Source organism: Leopardus geoffroyi, chromosome B4 (genome assembly GCF_018350155.1).
Source record: "Leopardus geoffroyi isolate Oge1 chromosome B4, O.geoffroyi_Oge1_pat1.0, whole genome shotgun sequence".
Classification (NCBI taxonomy): domain Eukaryota; kingdom Metazoa; phylum Chordata; class Mammalia; order Carnivora; family Felidae; genus Leopardus; species Leopardus geoffroyi.
In genome coordinates, this window is record NC_059341.1 from 122,118,627 (window position 1) to 122,145,517 (window position 26,891).

Here is a 26,891-nt window from a genome sequence, read left to right on the forward strand (position 1 = left end):
AAATCATAAGCAATAGAAAAAAAATTTAGAGTACTGTATGGTATTAAAAAAAAAAGCCCATGTATAAGTGAACCCACACAGTTCAAATCCGTATTGTTCAAGGGTCAACTGTATTATCTTTTTTTCTATATTACTGTATTTGATTTGCTAAAATATTTTTAAGATTTTTGCATCTATTTTCATAAGTGTTGTCTTTAATTTTCTTCCAGTGTATTTTTTAGTTTTGAGGTAATGTTGGCCTCAAAGAGTGAATTAAGAAGTATCCTTTCTTCTGTTTGTGGAGAGGTTTATATAAAAATGATATTACTTCTTATATGTTTGATAGAATTCACCAGTAAAGCCACTTGGGCCTAGAGTTTTCTTTGCAGGAAAATGTTTAATACGAACGTAATCTCTTTAACAGATAGAGAGCTCTTTAGATTATCTACTTCTTCCTGTCCTCAAGGACTCTGTAATTTTATCTAAGCTTGCAAATTTATTGGTATAAATGTGTTCATAATAATTTCTTATATTTTACCTTCAGTAGGATCTTTTGTGATACATTTTGTTCATTCCTGAAATTGTAGTTCATGTCTTTTTGTTTTCCTGTTCATTCTGTGTAGAAGTTTATCAATTATATTCATCTTTTAATGAACCTTTTCAATGTTAGTGATGTCTTTATATTGTTTTATGTTTTTTTTTATTTATGCTGTTATCTTACGTTTCTCATGCTTACTTTGGGTTTAGTTTCCTCTTCTTTTTTAATTTCTTAAGGTGAATGCCTAGTTTGTTGATGTAAGACCTTTCTTCTTTTCAAATATAAAAGTTTAATGCTATAAATTTCCTCCAAGTACTGCTTTAGTTGCATCCTCCACATTGTATTTTCATTTTTCGTGAATTAAGAATATTTTCTAATTTCCCTTCTGACTTTCTCTTTGATCCATGAGTTATATAGATGTATATTGTTTACTTACCAAATATTTGGGAGATTTTCTAGGTATCTGCTTGCTATTGATTTCTAGTTTAATTAAGAGAACATATTTTGTATTATTTAAATCCTTCTACATTTACTGAGATTTGTTTTATAGCCCATAGTATAGTATCTCAGCAAATGTCCCCTGCACATTTGAAAAGACTACATATTATGCTGTTGTTAAGTTGTACATTCTGTAAGTTTCGTTTGGGTCCACTTGGGTGATTAGTCTTGTTTTAGTCTTCTACATTTATACTAATTCTAAATTTATTTGTGGATTTATCTAGTTTGCCTCTCAGTTATATCAGATTTTGTTTCGTGTATTTTAAATATAGGATTTTTATGTTTACTTGAAGCCCCGTAGTCATTATGAAGTTTCCCTCATTATTCCTGATAGTATTTCTTATTTTCAAGTATACTTTGGTATTAATATTGCCATTCTAGGCTTTCTTAAATTGAGTTTGTATGGTATATTTTTATTTTCTTTACATTTACCTATCTCTGTCTTTATATTTGCAGTGTTATTTTTACAGACAGGTCTTACTCAAAAATCTTCACTCATATGAGGACTTTAAGAGACAAAACAGATGAACATAAGGGAAGGGAAAAAATAATATAAAAACAGGGAGGGGGACAAAACAGAAGAGACTCATAAATATGGAGAATAAACTGAGGGTTACTAGAGGGGTTGTGGGAGGGGGAATGGGCTAAATGGGTAAGGGGCATTAAGGAATCTACTCCTGAAATCATTGTTGCACTATATGCTAACTAATTTGGATGTAAATTTAAAAAAATAAAAAATCAAATCAAATATAGACAGGTCTTACTTTTTATCCAATCCAATAATCTCAGCTTTTTCATTAGAGTTTTAATGCCATTTACATTTAATATAATTATCAATACATTTAGTTTAAATACGCCTTCTTTTTATTTGATTTATATGTGTTTAATGAGCCTTTGTTTTCTTTTTCTCTCCTTTTTAATTAATTAGATATTTTCATGATTTAGTTTTGTTTCTGTTGATTTATTAGCTATACTTGTTTTAATCTTATAATGGTTATTCAAGGATTTGTAATATACACCTTTAATTTATAGCAGCCTACTTTAAAATAGTATAATGCTATTTCACATGTGGTATAAGAACTGTAAAAAAGTATACTTTACCTTTTATTTTCTGTCCCTTGTATTATTGCTATATATTTTACTTCTATTTTTGTCCTACATCTTATTGCTATTCTTGTTATATTTTTTCTTCTACATATTATAAACCTCTTGATACATTGTTATTATTTTTGCTTTCAGCATGTAGTTACTAAAGATATTGAAATGAGGAAAAAATTCTATTTACCCATATAGTTATTTGTTTTTTTTATTATTTTTTGTTTTGAGAGAGAGAGAGAGAGAGAGTGGGAGAGGGCCAGAGAGAGAGGGAGACAGAGAATCCCATGCTGATAGCATGGAGCCTGATGCAGGGCTCAGTTTCACACACCATGAGATCATAACATCAGCCAAATTCATGAGTAGGACACTTAACCAGCTGGGCCACCCAGGAGCCCCTACTTGTTTTATGTGATCTTCCTATCTTTGTATCAATCCAGATTTCCATCTGGTGTCATTTCCTTCTGCTTGAAGAACTTCCTTTAAAGTTTCTTATAATGCAAGGCTGTTAGTGATGAATTTTCTCTGATTTTTAAGGTCTAAAAATATCTTTGCTTCATTTTAACTTTTTAAAGATATTTTGCTGGATGTAAAATTCTAAGTTGGAAGGGTTTTCTTTTTACCTTTAAATACATTAGAGCACATGTTCTCAATTAGGAGTTATTTTTGCCTCTCAAGAGACATTAGACAATGTGCAGACACATTTTTGGTTGTCACAACTGACAGAAGGGAGTGCTACTGGCATTTTGATCTAATGCATAGAGGCCAGGGATGCTGCTAAACATCATACAATGCACAGAACAACAATCCCCACCCTCAAGGAGGAATTAAATGTTCTAAGACATCGTTGATGTTGAGTTTGACAAACTCTGCTAAATTTATAATCTTTCTTTTTCTGAAGTCACATGGCCTATTTGAGTTTCTTTTGGAAAGTCATCTGACACTTCTATCTCAGCATTCTCATCTACAAGTGAAGATTAAAGTACGACTAACATATGGAATGTTTTGATGTAGAATAATGACTTATATTTTCAAAACAGTTGACACAATGTCAGTTGTGTCCAGATTGAAAAACATTGCCTTAAGGGATGCCTTTCCATCGTATGAAGGCTTGCATGGTCTTTTATAAGATGTCGCTGACATTCTTTTTTTTCTATAAAAGATTTCCTCCTTTGTATCTGCTTTAAAGATTTTTATTTTTTATTCTCAGGAATTTGATTGAGATGTGTTTTGGTGTCATTTTCTTTGTCTTTCTTATAATTAGGGTTCATTTAATTTGGATCAGTAATTTTGTAATTTTTATCAAATTTTGAAATTTTTCCAGAATCATATTGTCACAGTCTCCGATTATGTGAATGTATGCTAGACCACTCAATACTGTCCTACAGGTCACTTAATGCCTTGTTCACATATTCCAGTCTTTTTTAGTCTTTGTGTTGTCTATACTTTTTGGATTGTTCCTATTGGTTTGTCTTAAGATTCACTGAATCTTCTGAAAGGTCTAATCTGTTAATTCTATCCAGTGTATTTTTCTTTCCATAACTTAGATTGTCCATCCCATATCTCAGTCAGTTGGGTCTTTGTATGCCTGGTATTAGTCTCCTCATTGTGTTCATGTTTTCATCTCCCTTCTTGACAAAGTATACTTATAACAGTTGTTTTATCATCTTTGTTCTATCATTTCTGTCAGTTCTGGGCTGTTTCCCTGGGATTGATTGAATATTCTCCTGCTTATAGGTTTTATTTTCCTGCTTATTTGTATGTCTAGTAAAATTTTTTAAATGTGCATTTATTTTTGAGAGAGAGAGAGAAGGGAAGGAGGGGGTAGAGAGAATATGTGAGTGGGTGAGGGGGAGAGGGAGAGGGAGACAGAAAATCCCAAGCAGGCTCCACATTGATGGAATAATGCCAGGCTACAACTCATGAACCATGAGATCATGACCTGAGCCAAAAGCAAGGAGTCAGACTTTTAACCAACTGAGCCACCCAGGCACCCCTGTCTGGTGGTTTTATTAAATTCTGAGAAGTGTTGAATTTTGTTTTTTTGTTGTGTTTCTTTAGCATTGGACTTTATTCAGGTATGTAGTTAACTTACTTGCATCCCAGTTAGATTCTCTTGAGATTTGTTTTTAGCTTGTTAGGATAGATCCAGACACCCACTACTAGGAGACAGCCTTTATGAGGCCTCTCATAAAATTCTATATGTTGCAACATCTCTGTACTCTGACTAGTGAGATGGTAAACTTCTTTCAGCCCTCTGTGAATTCTGAGGATTCTTTATCTACCAACAAGCCACCTCATGTAGTTTCACCCCATGCATGTCAAGAGCAGAAGGGACTTCATTGCTGATACCTTGATCTTTCTTTCAATATTAGCTCCTTTCTCTCTGGTACTGTGCCCCACAAACTCACGCCACTTCACTTTCCCCACTCTAATCTCTCAAGCTCAGTAAGACCACTAGGCTTTGTTTGGGTTCCTCCACCTGAAAATGGCCTCCAAACAATGAGCTGGTGCCATCCTAAAGCTTACCTCACTTATTTTTCTCTCAGAGATCACAGTGCTGCACTATCTGCTGTCCAGTGCTGAAAAAAGTTGTTTCTTATATTGAAGCAGTTAGTCCTATGGGTAGAAACAAAAAATCGCAGTCACCTGTAGCTTGATGGCTTTTTATAGAAGGGAAGCATACACTCAGGCAGGGCCTCAGAGAATTTTGGTTACTTTGGAAAACTGCCATTATCCATGGTGTCTCCTCATTTTTACCAGTTCAGAAACACTGTTGGAATACCCAGAGCTAATTGCACTTGGACAAACAGACACCTCTTATAAACTCTGCAAGCACTAGTACATTATCCAGAATATTAAATGCAAGTATATTATAGAGAGTATTATTTTATAATGACCATCTAGAGCATTTTCTTCCTGTATCAGGACACTTAGGAAGCTAGATTAATAATTATATGGTGTTTGAGCTTGGAAATCAGTGCAGCTGGCAAAATCCCTGGCACATCAAAAGAGTGCAATTAATAACTGTTAAATGAATGGAAGAGGGACACAAGAACTATTTTTTTCTGCTGAATTAGTCATCTTTATTCCATTTCAAAAAACACCCCTAGAGACTGGTTTATGTCAGGACACCCTTCTAATATCCTCCATTAGATCAAACTCTGCAAAATTTATATTCTTAGACCCTTGTTTTTCTTAACTTACAGGTTGACTATCTGGATATATTGAATTTCTCCAGAAAGGTTCTAATACCAATAATTAAACTTAAACTTCTTAAAATATAGTCACATTCCTGTTTTTCCTGGATCCTGAGATTAACCTTATCTTGTATGTTGGGGAGTTTCACAAATTCTCTAGTCACGTGTTTACATTCACTTGCATTATTATTGCCAATGACCCACCTCAGATGTTGCAAATTAACAACCGATAAAAATACTCTGGTCGTCACCAATTTTAAAAATATACAAATTAAGTATTACTTTGAAACTGAGATAGTTCACATGAAGAAACATTGTGGCCAGATCCTTGAACTTTTGAAAAATTTGAAAATCTAGCCACAGTGTAGTCAATGGAAACTGAAGAACACCTACCACTTCATATGGTGCACACACACTCCAACTGGTCTCATTCCCCACCACTCCCAATTGTGTGGTTTACTCTTGTAGGTTTTGTAATGATCTGGTCATTTTAGCATTTTAGTTTGTGACTCCTCACTAAGCTCATTCAATATGTGTAGATTTTACAAGTTAAGTTCTCAGGAGATGGCCTCATTCCTCTACTTCTAAGTTCTTGGGAAGCATCCTTGTAACTCCTCTGTACCTTCTCCAAATGAACATTCTCAGAAAGTTATAAAGGACAGAGATAATTAAATCTGTTAGTATTATCCATTTCACTTTTTAAAAAGAAGGAAATTAGAATTTGGAGAAAAATGACTATGTGTATGAAGGAAGTTCATTCTAATTTCCTAGGAAGAGAATCATGTTAACCAGGTTTCTGAAAATGCTTTGAGTCATCAGACAGAAGGTCACTTTTCTGAAATAAAAATAATTCTTTCCTTTCCCTATCTACTGCCAATTTTATTGCTGACCACAGTTCGTTTTTATATAAATATATAATAATCTTTTGACAAGTTAAGGAAGGAAGTTAGACTCTAGGATGTTTAAGCCCTTGTTTTTCTCAAAAAATAAGTAAACATGCCTTTATAATTATATTGTGGCATTAGACACAATTCTCCTCTGGACTTCCAGGGTAGAAATTTTCAAAATGAAGAATCAAATTATGCCTCTGAATACGTTATGTTACCAAAGGGCAAATACTGGTAGCATGTATCTCTAGCAGCTTTGGGAATAAATGTGGGTTTTTTCAGGTCTACAGAAGAAAAGAATAGATCTACAGGAAGGATAGAGATTAATGCCAGGCTCTCACAGTAAAGCTATAACCCGAGGTATGGTACTTTGGTTTTTATAACTGTTTCAGCAAAGTGATCCTATGGTTTCAGCAAAGTGCTTTCTTTTTGGCTCTTCTTGATTCAATAGAAATTAGAAGTCCCAGATTAGACTGTGACCTTCTAGCTAACGGACCAGATAGCACCCCTGGCTCTTACCCTAAATGTCAGTTGCTCCTAGTCATTGTGATAGCCCAAATAACCCTGCTATGGGTTGAATTGTGTTCTCCAAAAAGATATATTTAAGTCCTAGCCCCCAGCACCTGTGCAAGTGACTTTACTTGGAAATAGGGTCTTTGAAGATATAATCAAGTTAAGATAAGGCCATAATGGATTCCCAGTATGACTGGTGTCTTTACAAGAAGAGAAAATGTAAAGACAGACACAGGGTAGAATGCCATATGAAGACAGGCAGGGAGATTGGAACAGTGCCTTCACAAGCCAAGGGATGCCAAAGATTACCCAGGCGCTAAGAAAAGAGGCATAGAAGATGCTCTCCCTCAGAGCCTCCAGTAGGAACTAACCCTGACAACACCTGATTTTGAACTTCTAACCTCTAGAACTGTAACAGAATAAATTTGCTGTTTTAAGCTCCCCCCCCCCACACACACAAAAAAAAGGCATATTAGGGCCAAATCCCAGTTCTGTCATTTACTAGCCATGTGACTCCTCTTCAACCTCAGATTTCTTATTCATAGGATGATGAAAATAATACCCACCTGGACAGAATTTTTAGAAAATAAAACATAGTACCTAACATGTAATAAATTTTTACTGTACAGTGACTAAATAGTATAGTATTTCAACCCTGTTATGGAACCCAAGGTATGCAGCTTAAAGGAAAGATTTTCCTGCATAAGACTCTCTAAATGCCTTAAGAAGGTGACAAAAAATAGAAACTCAGTGGGTTTTTTCTTCCTATTTGCAAAATGTTTACCATGGTTATACTTTCAAAAAAAAAAAAAAACCTGTATCAGGATGACTAAAGTTAATTGCCAAAATACACAAAAAAACAAAACCTAGATGTTTAATAGAACCCATGCACATGAAGCCCAACCAGGTGTTTCTGGTTGTCAGCCTTCTAAGTGGTCATTTAAGTACCCAGGTTCCTTTTATTTTGTGGCTCTATCCTGGTTGGGATCCTTAGAGTCCTCTCCATTCATCCCTCAAAAGGAATAAAGAAACATAGAGATGATAAACTTACTTCCTAATTATTTAGTCCCAAGCTGACATATGTCACTTCTACTTCCTTTCCATTTTCCAAAACTTGGCTACATCTAACTGTAATAAAGGCCAGGAAATGTAATCTAACTATGCCTAGAAAGATAAGAAATGGTTTTTGGTAAATGCATAGAAGTCTGACACAAATTGATTTGAAATTGATAATAAATATTCTATTTAAAGAAATGATCATAACATGGCCCACAGAACACTGTTACATCCTTTTTGTGTCCTGTATGGGCTTATGTGACAACCTTCTCAACTGTGTACAATTCCGAGCCAATGGTGTTCTGCTATATGAAAACAAACCTACCTGAACACTAACCTTGGCCCTACTGGTACTTAAAAGGCAGAAGTCTCAGATTTTTCTAATGTGTCAACTAATGTGAGAAGATTGTTATTTGGGATTGATGTTAATACCTCAGATGAGTTTCATTTGTGGGTAGGTTAGATAGTAGTACAGAGTATTACAGAGTAGAAAAGGGAGAGAAGAGAGCATGCAAAAGTCTGTCTTATAACTAATAAAGCTTCAGATATTGTAGCTGGATACTGCCCTACCTAAAATCTGTAAGGGAAGTAACTCATAAGTTTTTTTTTCATCTTCGTGCCTCATGCAATGTCAGTGATTAAATGGGAGAAGCATTCCAGGCTGGCAGATAGCTCTACGTGGTCACTCAGGGACTCATAGTCCTGCAAACAAGTTGTTGGTCATCCCCCAGGCCTTGGCAACATTTGCATGGTCTCAGCTGAGTCTCTTGGGTTCCACCTATCCAAAAGGGTAAAGAGAATATCTTAAGATATCGACAGGTAAGTGACATACATCACATTACTTCTGTTCACACTCCACCAGTGAGAAGTGTTCTCTGGCCATATCTAACAGCAAGGACATCTGGGAAATACAGTATAATGGGCAGTCATGACATCAGCAGCAGTCCTTTTACTGTGGAACAAGGCAAGAATGCATCTTAGAGGGCAATAGGTAGTCTTTGCCACAGGGTCCATGCAACCAAATAGTGAGAGTGCTAATTAGAACAGAATGATACTTTATTTCAAGGCAAAAGAGAAACACAAAAGTTTCAACTTTTCATCTTAGTTATTATTTATTTAACTGACACTGATGTATAAAAACACTCACAAGATATAGTTGCATATTTTTCAAACATATACCATAATGCCTTAAAGGTTTAGATGAATAAGAGTAATTTGCCATATTATTCTCATTTTCATGACAGCATGTCAACTGTACATTTACTGTGCCTCTGTGGATTTAGTTACTGTGATGAACCCTGGGGATATAGAGATAAAGACAGCAAAGATTTAGCCCTTATTCTCAAGAAGCCCACAAGCTAGTGGTAGAAACTATCCAATTTTTCTATTGTTTTTTAAGTGGTGAATCCTGTGCTCAGCACTGACCTAGAGTTATCTGCACAACTCAGCATGGGTTTAGAGAAGGTTCAAAGGGAGTGGTTGCAGAACACATAGGGCCAAATCTGGAAGCAAGAGTAGGAGTTGGCTAAGTAGACTCAAATAGGGAAGAACATTATAAGCTGAAGAAATAGTGCAGGCAAAGCTAAGAAGGTTATGCAATAGCTCAGGTGTGAAAACTGCTGGTGAGTTAGCCTGGAGTCTAGGGTGCAAGTTAGGGCAGAGAGAGTTAGGCATAGGCAGGGTCATTAGGAGCCTTGCATCCTGGGCTGGTAGTGGGGGCTTTTTCTATAGTTGGTGTGGCTCCTTGACACCCAGGAAAACTGGTCATACCTTGTTTTAGAAAAACCATTATCTCCGTAGAAAGATAGATAGGAATCTAAGGAGTTCAAAATGCTAGAAGTAAAGTTAACCCTTCTGATGCTTTGAAAAAAAAGATATTTTTAGACCAAATTTTTATAGGAAGGATTCCGTATAGCAGAGTTTTAAGTGTTTTGAGGATCAACCCATAAAAGAAATAATACTTGTTTTTCTTTCAATATATGAAATTTATTGTCAAATTGGTTTCCATACAACACCCAGTGCTCATCCCAAAAGGTGCCCTCCTCAATACCCATCACCCACCCTCCTCTCCCTCCCACCCCCCATCAACCCTCAGTTTGTTCTCAGTTTTTAAGAGTCTCTTATGCTTTGGCTCTCTCACACTCTAACCTCTTTTTTTTTCCTTCCCCTCCCCCATGGGTTTCTGTTAAGTTTCTCAGGATCCACATAAGAGTGAAAACATATGGTATCTGTCTTTCTCTGTATGGCTTATTTCACTTAGCATCACACTCTCCAGTTCCATCCACGTTGCTACAAAGGGCCATATTTCCTTCTTTCTCATTGCCCTGTAGTACTCCATTGTGTATATAAACCACAATTTCTTTATCCATTCATCAGTTGATGGACATTTAGGCTCTTTCCATAATTTGGCTCTTGTTGAGAGTGCTGCTATAAACATTGGGGTACAAGTGCCCCTATGCATCAGTACTCCTGTAGCCCTTGGGTAAATTCCTAGCAGTGCTATTGCTCGGTCATAGGGTAGGTCTATTTTTAATTTTCTGAGGAACTTCCACACTGTTTTCCAGAGTGGCTGCACCAATTTGCATTCCCACCAACAGTGCAAGAGGGTTCCCGTTTCTTCACATCCTCTCCAGCATCTATAGTCTCCTGATTTGTTCATTTTGGCCACTCTGACTGGCGTGAGGTGATATCTGAGTGTGGTTTTGATTTGTATTTCCCTGATGAGGAGCGACGTTGAGCATCTTTTCATGTGCCTGTTGGCCATCCGGATGTCTTCTTTAGAGAAGTGTCTGTTCATGTTTTCTGCCCATTTCTTCACTGGGTTATTTGTTTTTCGGGTGTGGAGTTTGGTGAGCTCTTTATAGATTTTGGATACTAGCCCTTTGTCCGATATGTCATTTGCAAATATATTTTCCCATTCCGTTGGTTGCCTTTTAGTTTTGTTGGTTGTTTCCTTTGCTGTGCAGAAGCTTTTTATCTTCATAAGGTCCCAGTAATTCATTTTTGCTTTTAACTCCCTTGCGTTTGGGGATGTGTCGAGTAAGAGATTGCTATGGATGAGGTCAGAGAGGTCTTTTCCTGCTTTCTCCTCTAAGGTTTTAATGGTTTCCTGTCTCACATTCAGGTCCTTTATCCATTTTGAGCTTATTTTTGTGAATGGTGTGAGAAAATGGTCTAGTTTCAACCTTCTGCATGTTGCTGTCCAGTTCTCCCAGCACCATTTGTAAAAGAGACTGTCTTTTTTCCATTGGATGTTCTTTCCTGCTTTGTCAAAGATGAGTTGGCCATACGTTTGTGGGTCTAGTTCTGGGGTTTCTATTCTATTCCATTGGTCTATGTGTCTGTTTTTGTGCCAATACCATGCTGTCTTGATGATGACAGCTTTGTAGTAGAGGCTAAAGTCTGGGATTGTGATGCCTCCTGCTTTGGTCTTCTTCTTCAAAATTCCTTTGGCTATTCGGGGCCTTTTGTGGTTCCATATGATTTTTAGGATTGCTTGTTCTAGTATCGAGAAGAATGCTGGTGCAATTTTGATTGGGATTGCATTGAATGTGTAGATAGCTTTGGGTAGTATTGACATTTTGACAATATTTATTCTTCCAATCCATGAGCAGGGAATGTCTTTCCATTTCTTTATATCTTCTTCAACTACCTTCGTAAGCTTTCTATAGTTTTCAGCATACAGATCTTTTACATCTTTGGTTAGATTTATTCCCAGGTATTTTATGCTTCTTGGTGCAATTGTGAATGGGATCAGTTTCTTTATTTGTCTTTCTGTTGCTTCATTGTTAGTGTATAAGAATGCAACTGATTTCTTTACATTGATTTTGTATCCTGCAACTTTGCTGAATTCATGTATCAGTTCTAGCAGACTTTTGGTGGAATCTATCAGATTTTCCATGTATAATATCATGTCATCTGCAAAAAGTGAAAGCTTGACTTCATCTTTGCCAATTTTGACGCCTTTTATTTCCTTTTGTTGTCTGATTGCTGATGCTAGAACTTCCAACACCATGTGAAACAACAGCAGTGAGAGTGGGCATCCCTGTCGTGTTCCTGATCTCAGGGAAAAAGTTCTCAGTTTTTCCCCATTGAGGATGATGTTAGCTGTGGGCTTTTCATAAATGGCTTTTATGATGTTTAAGTATGTTCCTTCTATCCCGACTTTCTCAAGGGTTTTTATTTATTTTTTTTTTAATTTTTTTTTCAACGTTTATTTAGTTTGGGGACAGAGAGAGACAGAGCATGAACGGGGGAGGGGCAGAGAGAGAGGGAGACACAGAATCGGAAACAGGCTCCAGGCTCTGAGCCACCAGCCCAGAGCCCGACGCGGGGCTCGAACTCCCGGACCGCGAGATCGTGACCTGGCTGAAGTCGGACGCCCAACCGACTGCGCCACCCAGGCGCCCCTCAAGGGTTTTTATTAAGAAAGGGTGCTGAATTTTGTCAAAGGCCTTTTCTGCATCGATTGACAGGATCATATGGTTCTTATCTTTTCTTTTATTAATGTGATGTATCACGTTGATTGATTTGCAAATGTTGAACCAGCCCTGCATCCCAGGAATGAATCCCACTTGATCATGGTGAATAATTCTTTTTATATGCTGTTGAATTCGATTTGCTAGTATCTTATTGAGAATTTTTGCATCCATATTCATCAGGGATATTGGCCTGTAGTTCTCTTTTTTTACTGGGTCTCTGGTTTAGGAATCAAAGTAATACTGGCTTCATAGAATGAGTCTGGAAGTTTTCCTTCCCTTTCTATTTCTTGGAATAGCTTGAGAAGGATAGGTATTATTTCTGCTTTAAATGTCTGGTAGAACTCCCCTGGGAAGCCATCTGGTCCTGGACTCTTATTTGTTGGGAGATTTTTGATAACCGATTCAATTTCTTCACTGGTTATGGGTCTGTTCAAGCTTTCTATTTCCTCCTGATTGAGTTTTGGAAGAATGTGGGTGTTTAGGAATTTGTCCATTTCTTCCAGGTTGACCAATTTGTTGGCATATAATTTTTCACAGTATAATTGTTTGTATCTCTGAGGGATTGGTTGTAATAATTCCATTTTCATTCATGATTTTATCTATTTGGGTCATCTCCCTTTTCTTTTTGAGAAGCCTGGCTAGAGGTTTGTCAATTTTGTTTATTTTTTCAAAAAACCGACTCTTCGTTTCGTTGATATGCTCTACAGTTTTTTTAGAAAATGTATTGTTTATTTCTGCTCTGATCTTTATTATTTTCTTCTTCTGCTGGGTTTAGGCTGCCTTTGCTGTTCTGCTTCTATTTCCTTTAGGTGTGCTGTTAGATTTTGTATTTGGGATTTTTCTTGTGTCTTGAGATAGGCCTGGATTGCAATGTATTTTCCTCTCAGGACTGCCTTCGCTGCATCCCAAAGCGTTTGGATTGTTGTATTTTCATTTTCGTTTGTTTCCATATTTTTTTTAATTTCTTCTCTAATTGCCTGGTTGACCCACTCATTCTTTAGTAGGGTGTTCCTTAACCTCCATGCTTTTGGAGGTTTTCCAGACTTCTTCCTGTGGTTGATTTCAAGCTTCATAGCATTGTGGTCTGAAAGTATGCATGGTATGATTTCAATTCTTGTATACTTATGAAGGGCTGTTTTGTGACCTAGTATGTGATCTATCTTGGAGAATGTTCCATGTGCACTCGAGAAGAAAGTATATTCTGTTGCTTTGGGATGCAGAGTTCTAAATATATCTGTCAAGTCCATCTGATCCAATGTATCATTCAGGGCCCTTGTTTCTTTATTGACCGTGTGTCTAGATGATCTATCCATTTCTGTAAGTGGAGTGTTAAAGTCCCCTGCAATTACCACATTCTTATCAATAAGGTTGCTTATGTTTATGAGTAATTGTTTTATATATTTGGGGGCTCCCGTATTTGGCGCACAAACATTTATAACTGTTAGCTCTTCCTGATGGATAGACCCTGTAATTATTATAGAATGCCCTTCTTCATCTCTTGTTAGAGCCTTTAATTTAAAGTCTAGTTTGTCTGATATAAGTATGGCTACCCCAGCTTTCTTTTGGCTTCCAGGAGCATGATAAATAGTTCTCCATCCCCTCACTCTCAATCTAAAGGTGTCCTCAGGTCTAAAATGAGTCTCTTGTAGACAGCAAATAGATGGGTCTTGTTTTTTTTATCCATTCTGATACCCTATGTCTTTTGGTTGGTGCATTTAGTCCATTTACATTCAGTGTTATTATAGAAAGATACGGGTTTAGAGTCATTGTGATGTCCATAGGTTTCATGCTTGTAGCGATGTCTCTGGTACTTTGTCTCACAAGATTCCCCTTAGGATCTCTTGTAGGGCTGGTTTAGTGGTGACGAATTCCTTCAGTTTTTGTTTGTTTTCGAAGACCTTTATCTCTCCTTCTATTCTAAATGACAGACTTGCTGGAGAAAGGATTCTTGGCTGCATATTTTTTTCTGTTCATCACATTGAAGATCTCCTGCCATGCCTTTTTGCCCTGCCAAGTTTCAAAAGAGAGATCAGTCACGAGTCTTATAGGTCTCCCTTTATATGTTAGGACACGTTTATCCCTTGCTGCTTTCAGAATTTTCTCTTTATCCTTGTATTTTGCCAGTTTCACTATGATATGTCATGCAGAAGATCGATTCAAGTTACGTCTGAAGGGAGTTCTCTGTGCCTCTTGGATTTCAATGCCTTTTTCCTTCCCCAGTTCGGGGAAGTTCTCAGTTATTATTTCTTCAAGTACACCTTCAGCACCTTTCCCTCTCTCTTCCTCCTCTGGGATACCAATTATGCATACATTATTCCTTTTTAGTGGATCACTTAGTTCTCTAATTTTCCCCTCATACTCCTGGGTGTTTTTATCTCTCTTTTTCTCAGCTTCCTCTTTTTCCATAATTTTATCTTCCAGTTCACCTATTCTCTCCTCTGTCTCTTCAATTCGAGCCGTAGTTGTCTCCATTTTATTTTGCAACTCGTTGATAGCATTTTTTAGCTCCTCCTGGCTGTCCCTTAGTCCCTTGATCTCTGTAGCAAGAGATTCTCTGCTGTCCTCTATACTGTTTTCAAGCCCAGCGATTAATTTTATGACTATTATTCTAAATTCACTTTCTGTTATATTATTTAAATCCTTTTTGATCAGTTCATTAGCTGTTGTTATTTCCTGGAGATTCTTTTGAGGGGAATTCTTCCGTTTGGTCATTTTGGATAGTCCCTGGAGTGGTGCGGACCTGCAGGGCACTTCCCCTGTGCTGTGGTGTATAACTGGAGTTGGTGGGCGGGGCCGCAGTCAGCCCTGATGTCTGCCCCCAGCCCACCGCTGGGGCCGCAGTCAGACTGGTGTGTGCCTTCTCTTCCCCTCTCCTAGGGGTGGGATTCACTGTGGGTTGGCGTGGCCCATCTGGGCTACTTGCACACTGCCACGCTTGTGGTGTTGGGGATCTGGCGTATTAGCTGGGGTGGGTAGGCAAGGTGCACGGGGGTAGGAGGGGCAGGCTTAGCTCGCTTTTCCTTAGGTGATCCACTTCAGGAGGGGCCCTGTGGCAGCGGGAGGGAGTCAGACCCGCTGCTGGAGGGGTGGCTCTGCAGAAGCACAGAGTTGGGTGTTTGCGCGGAGCAAGCAAGTTCCGTGGCAGGAACCGGTTCCCTTTGGGATTTTGACTGGGGGATGGGCAAGGGAGATGGCGCTGGCTAGCGCCTTTGTTCCCTGCCAAACTGAGCTCTGTCGTCCTGGGGCTCAGCAACTCTCTCTCCCTTTGTCCTCCAGCCTTCCCGCTTTCCGAGCAGAGCTGTTAACTTATGACCTCCCAGATGCTAAGTCCCGCTTGCTGTTGGAACACACTCCATCTGGCCCCTCTGCTTTTGCAAGCCAGACTCGGGGGCTCTGCTTGGCCGACGTGCAGCCCCTCTGCCCCGGCTCCCTCCTGCCAGTCCGTGCAGCGTGCACCGCCTCTCCGCCCTTCCTACCCTCTTCCGTGGGCCTCTCGTCTGCGCTTGGCTCCGGAGACTCCATTCTGCTAGTCTTCTGTTGGTTTTCTGGGTTATTTAGGCAGGTGTAGGTGGAATCTAAGTGATCAGCAGGACGCGCGGTGAACCCAGCGTCCTTCTATGCCGCCATCTTCCGACGATCCTCCAAGAAATAATACTTCTTAATCAAACATATAGTACTGAGTGCTATAGTAGTATAAGACAAAGAGATATATTAACAACAAACCAGCTTCAAAGGAGACAAAGAGGAAAATGTGAACTCTGATGTAAGGCAGCATATAACTGGACACAGTCAAAGTACATTGGGTTCCCAGGGCTGTGAGTATTTAGACAAAGCGATTTAAATCATGGAATAGTGAGGATATGGGATTTAAAAAAAGAGGGGGGAGGTTATGAAATTGAAGCTTTTCCTTGAAGGAGACAACCTAATATTCAATTATATCGTAGTTCATGGCAAGAAGTTCTTCCTCAGATGCAGATTCCTCAGATGCAGAAGCAGATTCTTCCCCAGATTCATTTTCACACAAAAACACAAAAGATTGGCAATTGTGCAAGCAACTAACTTCTTCTAATCCTCCCAAGTTCTAGAATGGAAGGGAGGAGAGGATTATTAGCCACAAAAGGGAATTCCTTGTTAGAGTTTCTCTCCTCCATGCAGAGTTCAGCACATACTGGGGGGAAGAAAGGTGGTGGAATATTTCTGACAGCCACTGGTCTGTCTTAGAAGTCAGTTCCTCTAGGTGAGAACTGCAGATGCATTGGTAGGTTTTGGTGAGAGTAGCAACAGCCAGGAAGACAGATTGGATATGTATACTGTGGCCTTAGGCTTTTCAGAATGGTCCCCCATCAAGCCTCTCTGAGGCCACAGAATACAGTCCTGACTTTTAATGAAGAATAACCACATATTCAAGGACTGGCTGCTTTTTCTCTTCAAGACCAGGGGACACTCCGGAGACAAAAAAAGAGATAAAGTCTTTAGCCAGTGCCATTTGCTTGAGAGTCCAGAGGACCTAATAGAAGAATTGTCCCAGGGACCCCATGCAAAGACAAGATAATTTGGTAAGGCAAGAACAAGTGTAGAGAAAATAGTTAACGTAACAGGCCTGCTTTAGAAAATCCTGCTCACCAGCTTGGCTCTTGGCCCTTGCCTCTGTAATTCTTAAGTACACAGCAAGGTGAGAGAGAGAGAGAGAGAGAGAGAGAGAGAGAGAGAGATCTACCAATTCTGTGTCCTGGGTGTCTCTGTTGCATTCATCCTCAAAGTTTGAGTGTGTGTGTGTGTGTGTGTGTCTCCTATCATTTAGCTTATGACTTCCAAGGCAGCAAAATTATGTCTTGATTATTTTTCTTTCCTCTCTGTCATTGTATAATGCTCAATAATTGATTTTGGCAGATAATTTTTAACTGAATTGAGTAGAAAGTTACTTTGGCTGAATGAGGATAACCTCCAGATTTCCCTGGGTGGAAAGGCCAGCTACCCCACACCTCGTTGAAAAAGGTTGTTGGAATTTGCACACTTTTTCCTTTAATGTGACAACCAAGAAATAGTTTGGAGAAAAAGGGTAAAAGAGCTTCTTTCAGTAAAACAGCAAAATACATTTTACATAGCTATTGTGGTGAGGACGATTTGGCAGACAAGAAATCACTGCCAGTCAAATCCATGTGAACTGCTAAGTTTTATTTTTGCTTTCATGCCCCTACCTGCTCCTCACTTTTAAAAATAAATACTCTTATCAATAAGAGAGATGCTGGTAACCTAGTTTTCTGTATTCTTGTATACCAGGAGCTTTGTCATTCTAATAAGTCTGTTCTGCCTCAACTTGGAAATCAGCTTAATATAATTCTAAATGAAATAGCTAATTTTTCATTATGTTTGACAAAAACTTAGTAATTCTCAATAGTGGTCCTTGTTAAATGGGGGCTAGCTAGAAATTCTGATATTCAAGGATGCTTACACAAACAACTGTCATTCTCTGCAATGACTTCATTATTCAGTGACAGTTAACAGCATTGTTTTATTCAAAAACGTCTTTGTCTTTCTCTGCTTGTTCCAGCAACAGTTTTCCTGGAGTTTTGGAAAAGAAGGCGAGCAGTAATTGCTTATGACTGGGATTTGATAGACTGGGAAGAAGAGGAGGTTTGTATTATTTACCTCAGAATCTTTCAAAAAGCCAGTCAACAAACACATAGTCCCCCTGAGTATATCACTCCATGCTGACAGAAGTCAGGTTTCTTCACAAAGCATTTCAATACCTGTCTTTGCAAAAAACTTCAGGTAGTATAAAAACTAGCAGAATTTAAAAGAAAGAAAAGACACGGTGCCTGGATGCCTCAGTTGGTTAACCATCTGACTCTTAGTTTTGGCTCAGGTCATGATCTCACAGTTTGTGAGTTCAAGCCCTGCATTGGGCTCCAAGCGGACAGCATGGAGCCTGCTTGGGATTCTTTCTCTCTTCCTCTCTCTCTCTCTGCCCCTCCCCCCTCACTTTCAAAATAAATAAATAAACTTAAAGAAAGAAAGAAAACATTCTGATTGCAAAGCATCACTTGTAGGTAGAGACATCAGAATAACTAGTAGTAAGATTTGTTTAGTTTTCTTAAACAGTATCCATTTTCTTTACTTCAGCAGAGAGTATTAGTTTTACAACTCTAGGTACATGGAAGCAACCCTCGTAAGAGAACTCCAAGGAAATGTTTCTTTGAGCTCTCCAGAGCCCTGCACAGTGCCCAGAGCTGCACAGACTCAGAAGTATTATCTCAAGTCGGTGAACACTGAGCAGGAACCACTCCTCAAGAGGCCTCATGGGTAGAAGTGGCTAAATGCCTCTTATTCTAGCCTGTCATGCTCAGATAGCTGTGCAGAAAATCCCCAGCTTGCTACATGACTTCTTCATGGATAACCCAGGGTAACCATTTGCTGGGGCTGCCATAACAAAGTACCACATACTGAGTGGCTTAAACAACAGAAATTTAGGTGCTCACATTTCTGGAAGCTAGAAGTCTGAGATCAAAGCATTGGCAGAGTTGATTTCTTCTGAGGGCTGTGGGGAAGGATCTGTTGCAAGCTCCTCTCCTTGGCTTGTAGATGGCCATGTACTCCCTATGTCTTCACATAGTCCTCTCTCTGTGCATGTCTGTGTCTAAAATTTTTTTTTTTAATAAAGAACCAGTCCTATTGGATTAGGGGGCCACTCTTCACTTGACCTTAATTACCTCCGTAAGAACTCTGTCCAAATACAGTCACAATCGGAGGTATTGCAAGTTATGGCTTCAACAAATGAATTTGCAGGGGTTGGGAGCGGAGACACAATTTAGCCCATAAAACCCAGAGACACAGGTCTGGTTCAGTGATTGGCCTCAGCCTCTGGATAATTAACTCAGTGACTCTTAGATGACACAGCCTTATAAACTCAGAGTTTCCCAAAGAAGCAGAAGATTCTAGGTCTATTGTGTTTATATCCTCAAGTGTAGCTGCCTAAAATAAGTAAAAGAAGGCAGAACCTATTTATCATTGTATCTCCCCCTGTCCTTCCCCATTACCTGCCCCTGAGTGAAGGCCAGCCTTGGGCTTATTCTGCAGCAGGAGCAAGGCTGCCCTTCCTCCTACACAGGCAGGCTACTGCCAAACTCTGCCCAGTATCCATAACCACTCTTCTGTCAACTCCTTCTTCACTTTCTGTCTCTCCCTCCATCGGAGTCTTGAGCATTTCTTTCTGGATTAACTCAATCTCTATTTTATCAGACTTGCCACTCATTTTCCCTCCTCTTGCAAAACATTCAAATAGAACAGGTACTTAATTAACTGGAACCACTTCAGGATACCCTCTTGCTGATTTCCTGTTTCTAATCCCATAATTGCTTTTTAGTCAGAAGCTTTTCACATTAGATGGGTCTCAACTAAATAAAACAAAGCCTCAGCTTGATTTCGAATTAGAATTGCCTTGATTTTAGCTCGATTTGAAAGATGTTTACCTGCTATTCAATACCAATTAATACATTTAAAATCTACTGATTAAAGGTGAATGACTCTTATAGGAGCTTATTAAAAGATAGATTCACCATGTTTTGGGCTGCCTCAATTGAAAAAAAATTTTTTTAAGATTTTTAAGTAATCTCTATACCCAATGTGGGGCTCAAACTTACAACACCGAGTTCAAGAGTTGCATGATCCACCAGCTGAGCCAGCCAGGAGCCCCCCCAAAAAAATGTTTTTGTAATTGTAGGAGGAAACTAAAAATTATATTGCCATTATAACTCACAACATGGATTGTGGACACTTTGGTGTTAAGAAATTTTCTTTGTCCTGTGTCTGTCTCATTCCCTGGTAATAAAAGTAAAAGCTTAATAGTTATTTCATACTACTAGGGACAAAGAGAAGTGGTCCCTTTTCTCATTCTGTTTGTTTCTTCTAGCACAGCTTAATATGATAACAGAGGCACGTAACTATTAGTCTAAATTATACTGCCTTGGGGAACCTGGGTAGCTCAGTCAGTTAAGCTTCCAGCTCTTAATCTTGGCTCAGGTCCTGATCTCATGGTTCATGAGATTGAGCCCCCATGGAGCCTGCTTGGGATTCTCTCTCTTCCTCTCTCTCTCTGCCCCTCCCCTACTCACATGCACACTGTCTCTCTCAAATAAACTTTAAAAAAATAAATTACACTGCCTTGATGATAATAAGTCTAGATCATCATCCTTTAGATTTTCTTCAAGTGGCCAATTTCCAAACATTTAAACCTGGGTCTCTGAGCTCACCTCACTGATTGACTGATTAGTGTGGTAGCTGTTGATTCAGTTTTACAGTAGAATAAAAAAGTTTTTTATTGTGTGCATATCTCTCCATTGCATAAAAATATGTCTGTTTGTTCTTTAGGAAGAAATACGGCCCCAGTTTGAAGCCAAGTACTCCAAGAAAGAGCGGATGAATCCCATTTCGGGAAAGCCAGAACCCTATCAGGCATTTGCAGATAAATGCAGCCGACTTATTGTTTCTGCATCTGGGATATTTTTTATGGTTCGAAATTTTTCTACAAAACTCTTTGTTTCATAAAGTACAAACCTATAGCGTGGTAACAACAATAATCATAGCAGGCCTTTGCATAATTCCACAAAAACATTTTTACATATTCTTGCTGTGTAATACAGTGACTCCGTGAGGTGGTTGGGGATGGTACTGCTGTCCCCAAGTCACAGATGGAGGAACTGAGACTCCAGAAGGTGAAGGGCTTGTTCAGAGTCAGCCAGTAAATAACCCAGAGCTCCAGTTCTTTCTGCTCGCCTCCCTATTCCATGCTGAAAGGAAGTAAATTTGAGATAGGACCTGCAGCAGTGTTGGTCAGGCTTTTTGCTTGTCATTCCTGCATAAGAAATACATTATCTGTCATGACCCAGTATATTCTGTGCCAGTAGATATATAGAACTAGAGTAACTGAAACAATGTTCACCTTTGCAATACACAGTGAACACTGATTTTTCGTTTGTTTTACTATGGTCTTTGTTTTAAATACCAGCTATAACCCCCTAAAATTGATTTCCAGATTCACTAATGGTTCTGTCAATTTGAAAACCACTAACTTGAACCTGCATTGTTGACTTTTCCTAAAAAGAAGTCATTCAGTAATCAGCTTCGACACTGTTAATTACTGAACAAAACTTATATTTTCCGAAATGTCATTTTAGAACAGTAAGGGGTTATTAGGATTCTCCTCTCCTCTTTTCAAATAGTAAGTGTGTAAATAAGTATCATAGATCATTATATCAGGAAGACCAAGATGGCAGCAAATCTAGACACTTGACCCCCTTTTAGCCGGAAATAAACTGGGAAGATGAAAGGGTAGGCAGCATGCCCAGCAATCTCTTGGCTCAGACCAAGATTCAGATCCATATCTTTCTACAGACACTGCTCTGTACGCAGTTGTGCCTGCCTTGCCTTCCATGAGCAAAGTCATATTTACCGTCTTGTTTTTTAAGTTTCTTATAAGATCTATAGATGTAGAGTAAGGACTCAGACCTGACTTCTGACTGAGTCCAACAAGCTCTCCATTCCACCACATTGCCACCCTTGTCTGAAAGTCAATGTAGATTTCACCTATCTTCCCATCATAGCTCGAGGATTAAGATGTGGGCAGTTGTTGTTGTATTTTGGCCAGTTGGCAGCTAGGGTTCATGCCCAAGCTTTTAGAGCATGTCACCTATAGGAAGCCAAAATAAGTTTTAGTAAAACAGAGGAATGCTTTTATAAAGAGAGCAGTCTGTAACTCAGCAACATCCATCCTGAGGCCCAGCTTAAAGTTTTAATAACTAAGTAGGTTAAGGTCTTTAATATATTGAATCACCTAATGAAAGACAAAAAACTTTTTGGAATCTCAGATTCCCAGTAGATAGAAGACATGTCATATTCTTCTCAAATACAATGAAATCTTCAGAGAAAGATTCCTCATTTCAGTGTTTATAAATGATTAATAAAAGATTATGTACCTATCACGTAGTTGGTGTATTCAGCAACAAATAGCTGAACACTTACTGTGCACCTGTAATTAAGTTAAGGTGCCATGGAAACCGTGGTATGCAAAACAGATGCCATACCTGCCCTAATGGAACTTACGGTGGTCCCCCCCACCCCTTTATCTGCAGTTTTGCTTTCTAGGGTTTTAGTTACCTACAGTCAACCCCAGGCCAGAAGCAGATAATCCTTCTCCTGACATATCTTCAGAAGGTCAATAGTAGCCTAACAGTGTGTTATAATGCCTACATCATTCACCTCACTTCATCTCATCACACAGGCATTTTATCATCTCACATCATCACAAGAAGAGTACAATACAATAAGATATTTTGAGGGAGAGAAACATTTATATAGCCTTTATTACAGTATATTATTATTTTATCATTAGTTACTGTGGTTAATCTCTTACTGTGCCTAATTCGTGAATTAAACTTTCTCATAGGTATGTGTGTATAGGAAAAAACACAATATATACAGGATTCCATACTGTCTGAAGTATCAAGCATTCACTGGGGGTCTTGGAAATATCCCCCACAGACAAGGGGGGGTGGATAGTGTACTTTCTAAGTGGTGGAAACTGGCAATAATCAAACTGACAAACTATTAGAAATTATAAATAGGCTACTAAAAGAAGAGTATAGGTACCATGTAACAATTACAAAAAAGTCTGGAGGGCATGAAAAGCTTTAGTTATGAAGTGGTTCTTGAGCTGAGGTGTGAATAATGAGTAGGTGTTAACTAGATTGCTTGTGTGTGTGCACATATGTGTGTTTGGCAGGGGAAGGCGGTGGGTCAGCATTTTAGGCAAAGGAAATGGTCTTGAAGAATAAGGGTGCTTAGCCCATTTGAAACAATGAGAGAGGTTCTGGAGTCCCTAGACAGAAAGGAAAATGGCCTTCAACGAGGTGGAGAAAGTCTTGCAGGCCACCATACAGACTTTGCTTTTATTCTAAGAGTGAAAGAAACCAATAGATTTACATAGAAGAGTGACATCATAAGATTTCCATAATAAATATGTTCAATCTGATATTCTGCTAATGTTACTCCATAGCTTACACAGTTAATCAGCTTTCAAGCACTATGATTTTTCTATTTGAATAACAAAGAAAATACAGGCAAGAGAAAGTAATAATCACAATAAAAAGCAAGCATTTTGTTGTGGTTGCTTGAGTCAGTATCACCATTGTTTTATATCCTTTTCTCATTTTCCAGGGGTGGGATTTTACAGTGGTGGGAACCCTTTTCCTGAGACATTCTACCGAGGTGCTCACGGGGTCTCTGTCTTCTTGCCAGATCTGCGTGGTGATCGCAGCCGTGTTCGGGATCGTCATTTACCGGGTGGTGACGGTCAGCACTTTTGCTGCCTTTAAGTGGGCGTTAATCAGGAATAACTCTCAGGTTGCAACAACAGGGACTGCCGTGTGCATCAACTTCTGCATCATTATGCTGCTGAATGTGGTAAGTGAGCTGCACGGTAACTAGCCCAATGGTTAAAATATGTGGCCCTTCTCTGCTGCTGCTAAAAGGGACCCAGCTTCAGAGGGGCTAGCCTGTCACGTGGTGCTGATGGCTGGGCAGCAAACTGCCTGACATGCGGAGGATTGAGAAGGATTGAGTCAAATCTAGGCTCCTGGATTTTTTAGTGTAAGATTAAGCAAGGCACTTTCTCTCTCTGAATCTTAGTTCCCTTCTTTACCCAATAAGATAACACTGTGTATATACACCTTGGGGAAACTTAAAGAAAGAAGATACTTTAAAGGCCCAGCTTAGAATCTGTAACATAGCTCAGAAGTGTTGGTTCCCATTTCCTTTTGATTCTGAATGGTAGAAAAGTGGTCAGTTTCCAAAGCATTCCTTGGAATAGCCCTGCAAGGGGATGGCACATGTAACTTGTGTTAATTTCATGCTTTTTTCAGTTCTGTATTTCATCCCAGATGTCTCCCTTAAACCCCAAATTTATACATCCAACTGTCTGCTCCACTATCCTCCCCAAACCCCCTCTCCTCCCTCCAGAATCAGCCCCTCCACAATCTCCCCCATAGCTGCTCAGGCTGAAAACCTTCAGCATTACCCTTGATTCCTCTGTTTCTCTCACTGCTTCCAGAATTTGATCGCTTTTCACACATTTCTAAGTCCCACCTTGGTCCAAGACCCCAATATCTCCCTCTTGGGCTATTGCAGTGCCTTCCTAACTGGTCTTCCTGGCTGCTAGGTCTGCTCCTTCAGTTAGACTCATCACAGCAGCTGGAGTGAGCTTCTTACCTGTAAGCCAGCTCCTGTCACTGCTCTGTTCACCATGTCCGATGGCTTTCCTCTTGCTCAGAATAAAAGTTCACATCTTCATGTGGCCTCCAGGACTCTTCTTCTGGCCCCAGTGACATCTCTGACCTTGTCTCTCCCTACTCACCCTGCTTCTCCTGTTCCATTTGTTCCCTGGATGTGCCAGGCATGCTCTCACCCTAGGCTTTTTATTCGCTCTTTTCTCTGCCTGGAATATTCTTCCCCATGGGGTCTGCATGACTTACTCCCTCACCTGCTTCAGGTATTTGTTCCAATGTCACTCTTCTAATATAAGGCTTCCATGGTCACTCAGTTTTAGAATTATAACCACTCCTGCTTCTGACAATTTCCTATCTCCTTACCTGCTCTGTTTTTCTCTGTGGTGCTTATCACCACATAATATGCTTTTTAAAACTTATTTTATTATCTGTCTTCTCTATTAGAATGTAGGCCTATGAGGGCAGACACTTTTGTCTATTTTTTTTTACTGCTTTTATTTTCCAGTGCTTGGATCAGGGCCTGGCACATAGTAGGCTCTCAGTAAATTGTTGTTGTTATTTGCAGAATGAATAATATTATTTGCTGACATTGTTAGATTTGAAGTCAACCTATACATAAAAATCCTGACATTAGAGATCTGTGGCAGGGGATGAATAAGATAATGTATTTGGAGTGCCAAGCACAGTGTTAGGCATGGAGTAGCTGTTCAATTAATTATGGTGCCCTCACCCTTAATTATATTGCATCTTAAATCTGGGCCATAATGCTGAAATGCTCTTATCATTAAAAAAGGGTTTTCCAAAGGCCAAGCAATTTAATACTGTTGCCAATATTGTTTAATCTGTTTGGATTATCGTTTCTAGTTCTTTAAACAATTCTAAATTCTATAACCAATATACTCAGAGTGATCCCTAAGAGAATTCAACCCACCCAATATTGAAAAACTTCATTTATGATTCTTAAGTGAATTAGTAATCACTGAGCTAATAAAATGTAGGTGAGTTAGTACTATTACTGCTACTAATATTACTATTATTATTGTTATTAATAACAGGAACTTGGAGATTGAGAGTAGATATGTGGTACCCCCTGGCACTCCCTCCTCTAGGACTTAGCTGGTCTCCAAGTTAATTGTGGAACATACACATTGTGAAGGGGAGTGATTCATAGTGAAATTAAACAAACAGCCAGGGCAGTGAAAGATTCTATGTCTAGGTAGTTTGCAATGACTTAAAGCTCTCTTTTCTCTAATGTCTTATTAAAATTTAATTTGTACATCTTAATAAATTACTGTATACATGTAATGAGTCTATAAATACATGGTTGCTCATACATTTTGATCAGATACCAATGTTGTCAGTGTAACATTTTGTTTAACTAGAAATCAGTTACCCTGCAATCTCTACTTCATGAGACACACCAAGAAAAGAGGAAGTAAACAAAAAATGAAGGAGGGAGCATAGGGGGTAGGAAAACTATATAGTTGTGGACATTGCAAAGCACCTACTATGTGCTGGGAGCTAGACTACTAGGCATTTATATGTTTTATCTAACAAGCACGTCAGAGTCACTGAAATGGATGATGTAGAGTCCACACACTAAAGGTAATATGTATTTTTATAATGCCTTTAAGGTATATTTTCATTTATTTTAGGTACATGTGAACACCTTTGATGTTCTGATTTCTCACCAACATCAAACTAGAAAAACAGAAGGTTACTAAGGCAAGAATTCTGACAAGAGCAGGAAATGACAAGCCATAGCAAGGGGAAGGAAGGAAAATTTTAAAAATATATATGTAAAAACTCTCAAAGCAGCAGCATCCAAGACCCTTTTGTGTAGGAAGCAGTTGCCTTACTCTCCTCAGCCGTCTCTGATGACGTCCCCATCTGAGCACACACATTTACAGTCCTATCTTATTCCCTGAAGCCTTGCACATTCCATTATGAAGGCAACCAAGTGTGTAATATAGTTTGGAAAGATTTTCATCAGAATATCAAAAAATAAATTAAAAAGTAAGTCCTTAAGAAGCAAATATCACTTAAAGGACAGATGACAGACTAATAACTATAACGTAGCTTTGACCAGTTCAGAATTCAACTATCTACTGGCTTCTGAAATTATTCAACTTAAGATAGTTTCATGCACATTTTCATATGCATTTTTATGGCTACATAAGTTATTTTCAACTACTTAAAATTTTGGCCATACTTGTCTTGCAAAAAAGAAATCATCATTTAGTCATGAATCATTACTACTTTACATTAATTGAATATAAAAATCTTGAGAGCTAGATTGGCTTTTATCTTATGTTCATTACAGCCTCTAATTTTTAAGTAATATTGTTATAGATCACATACCCTGT

General features: G+C 38.8%; 1 protein-coding gene across 6 annotated transcripts in view; it reads left to right on the top strand.

Annotated features, from left to right (window-relative positions):
* The window catches only part of ANO4 (anoctamin 4), a 417,061-nt gene that overhangs the window by 340,525 nt on the left and 49,645 nt on the right, over window positions 1-26,891 (top strand). For all 6 annotated transcript variants that reach the window (XM_045462469.1, XM_045462468.1, XM_045462470.1 and 3 more), the window contains 3 exons: window positions 17,799-17,881; window positions 20,615-20,755; window positions 23,540-23,704. In XM_045462469.1, the coding sequence (XP_045318425.1) occupies window positions 17,799-17,881; window positions 20,615-20,755; window positions 23,540-23,704 (389 nt within the window). The remainder of the gene's footprint in view (window positions 1-17,798; window positions 17,882-20,614; window positions 20,756-23,539; window positions 23,705-26,891) is intronic.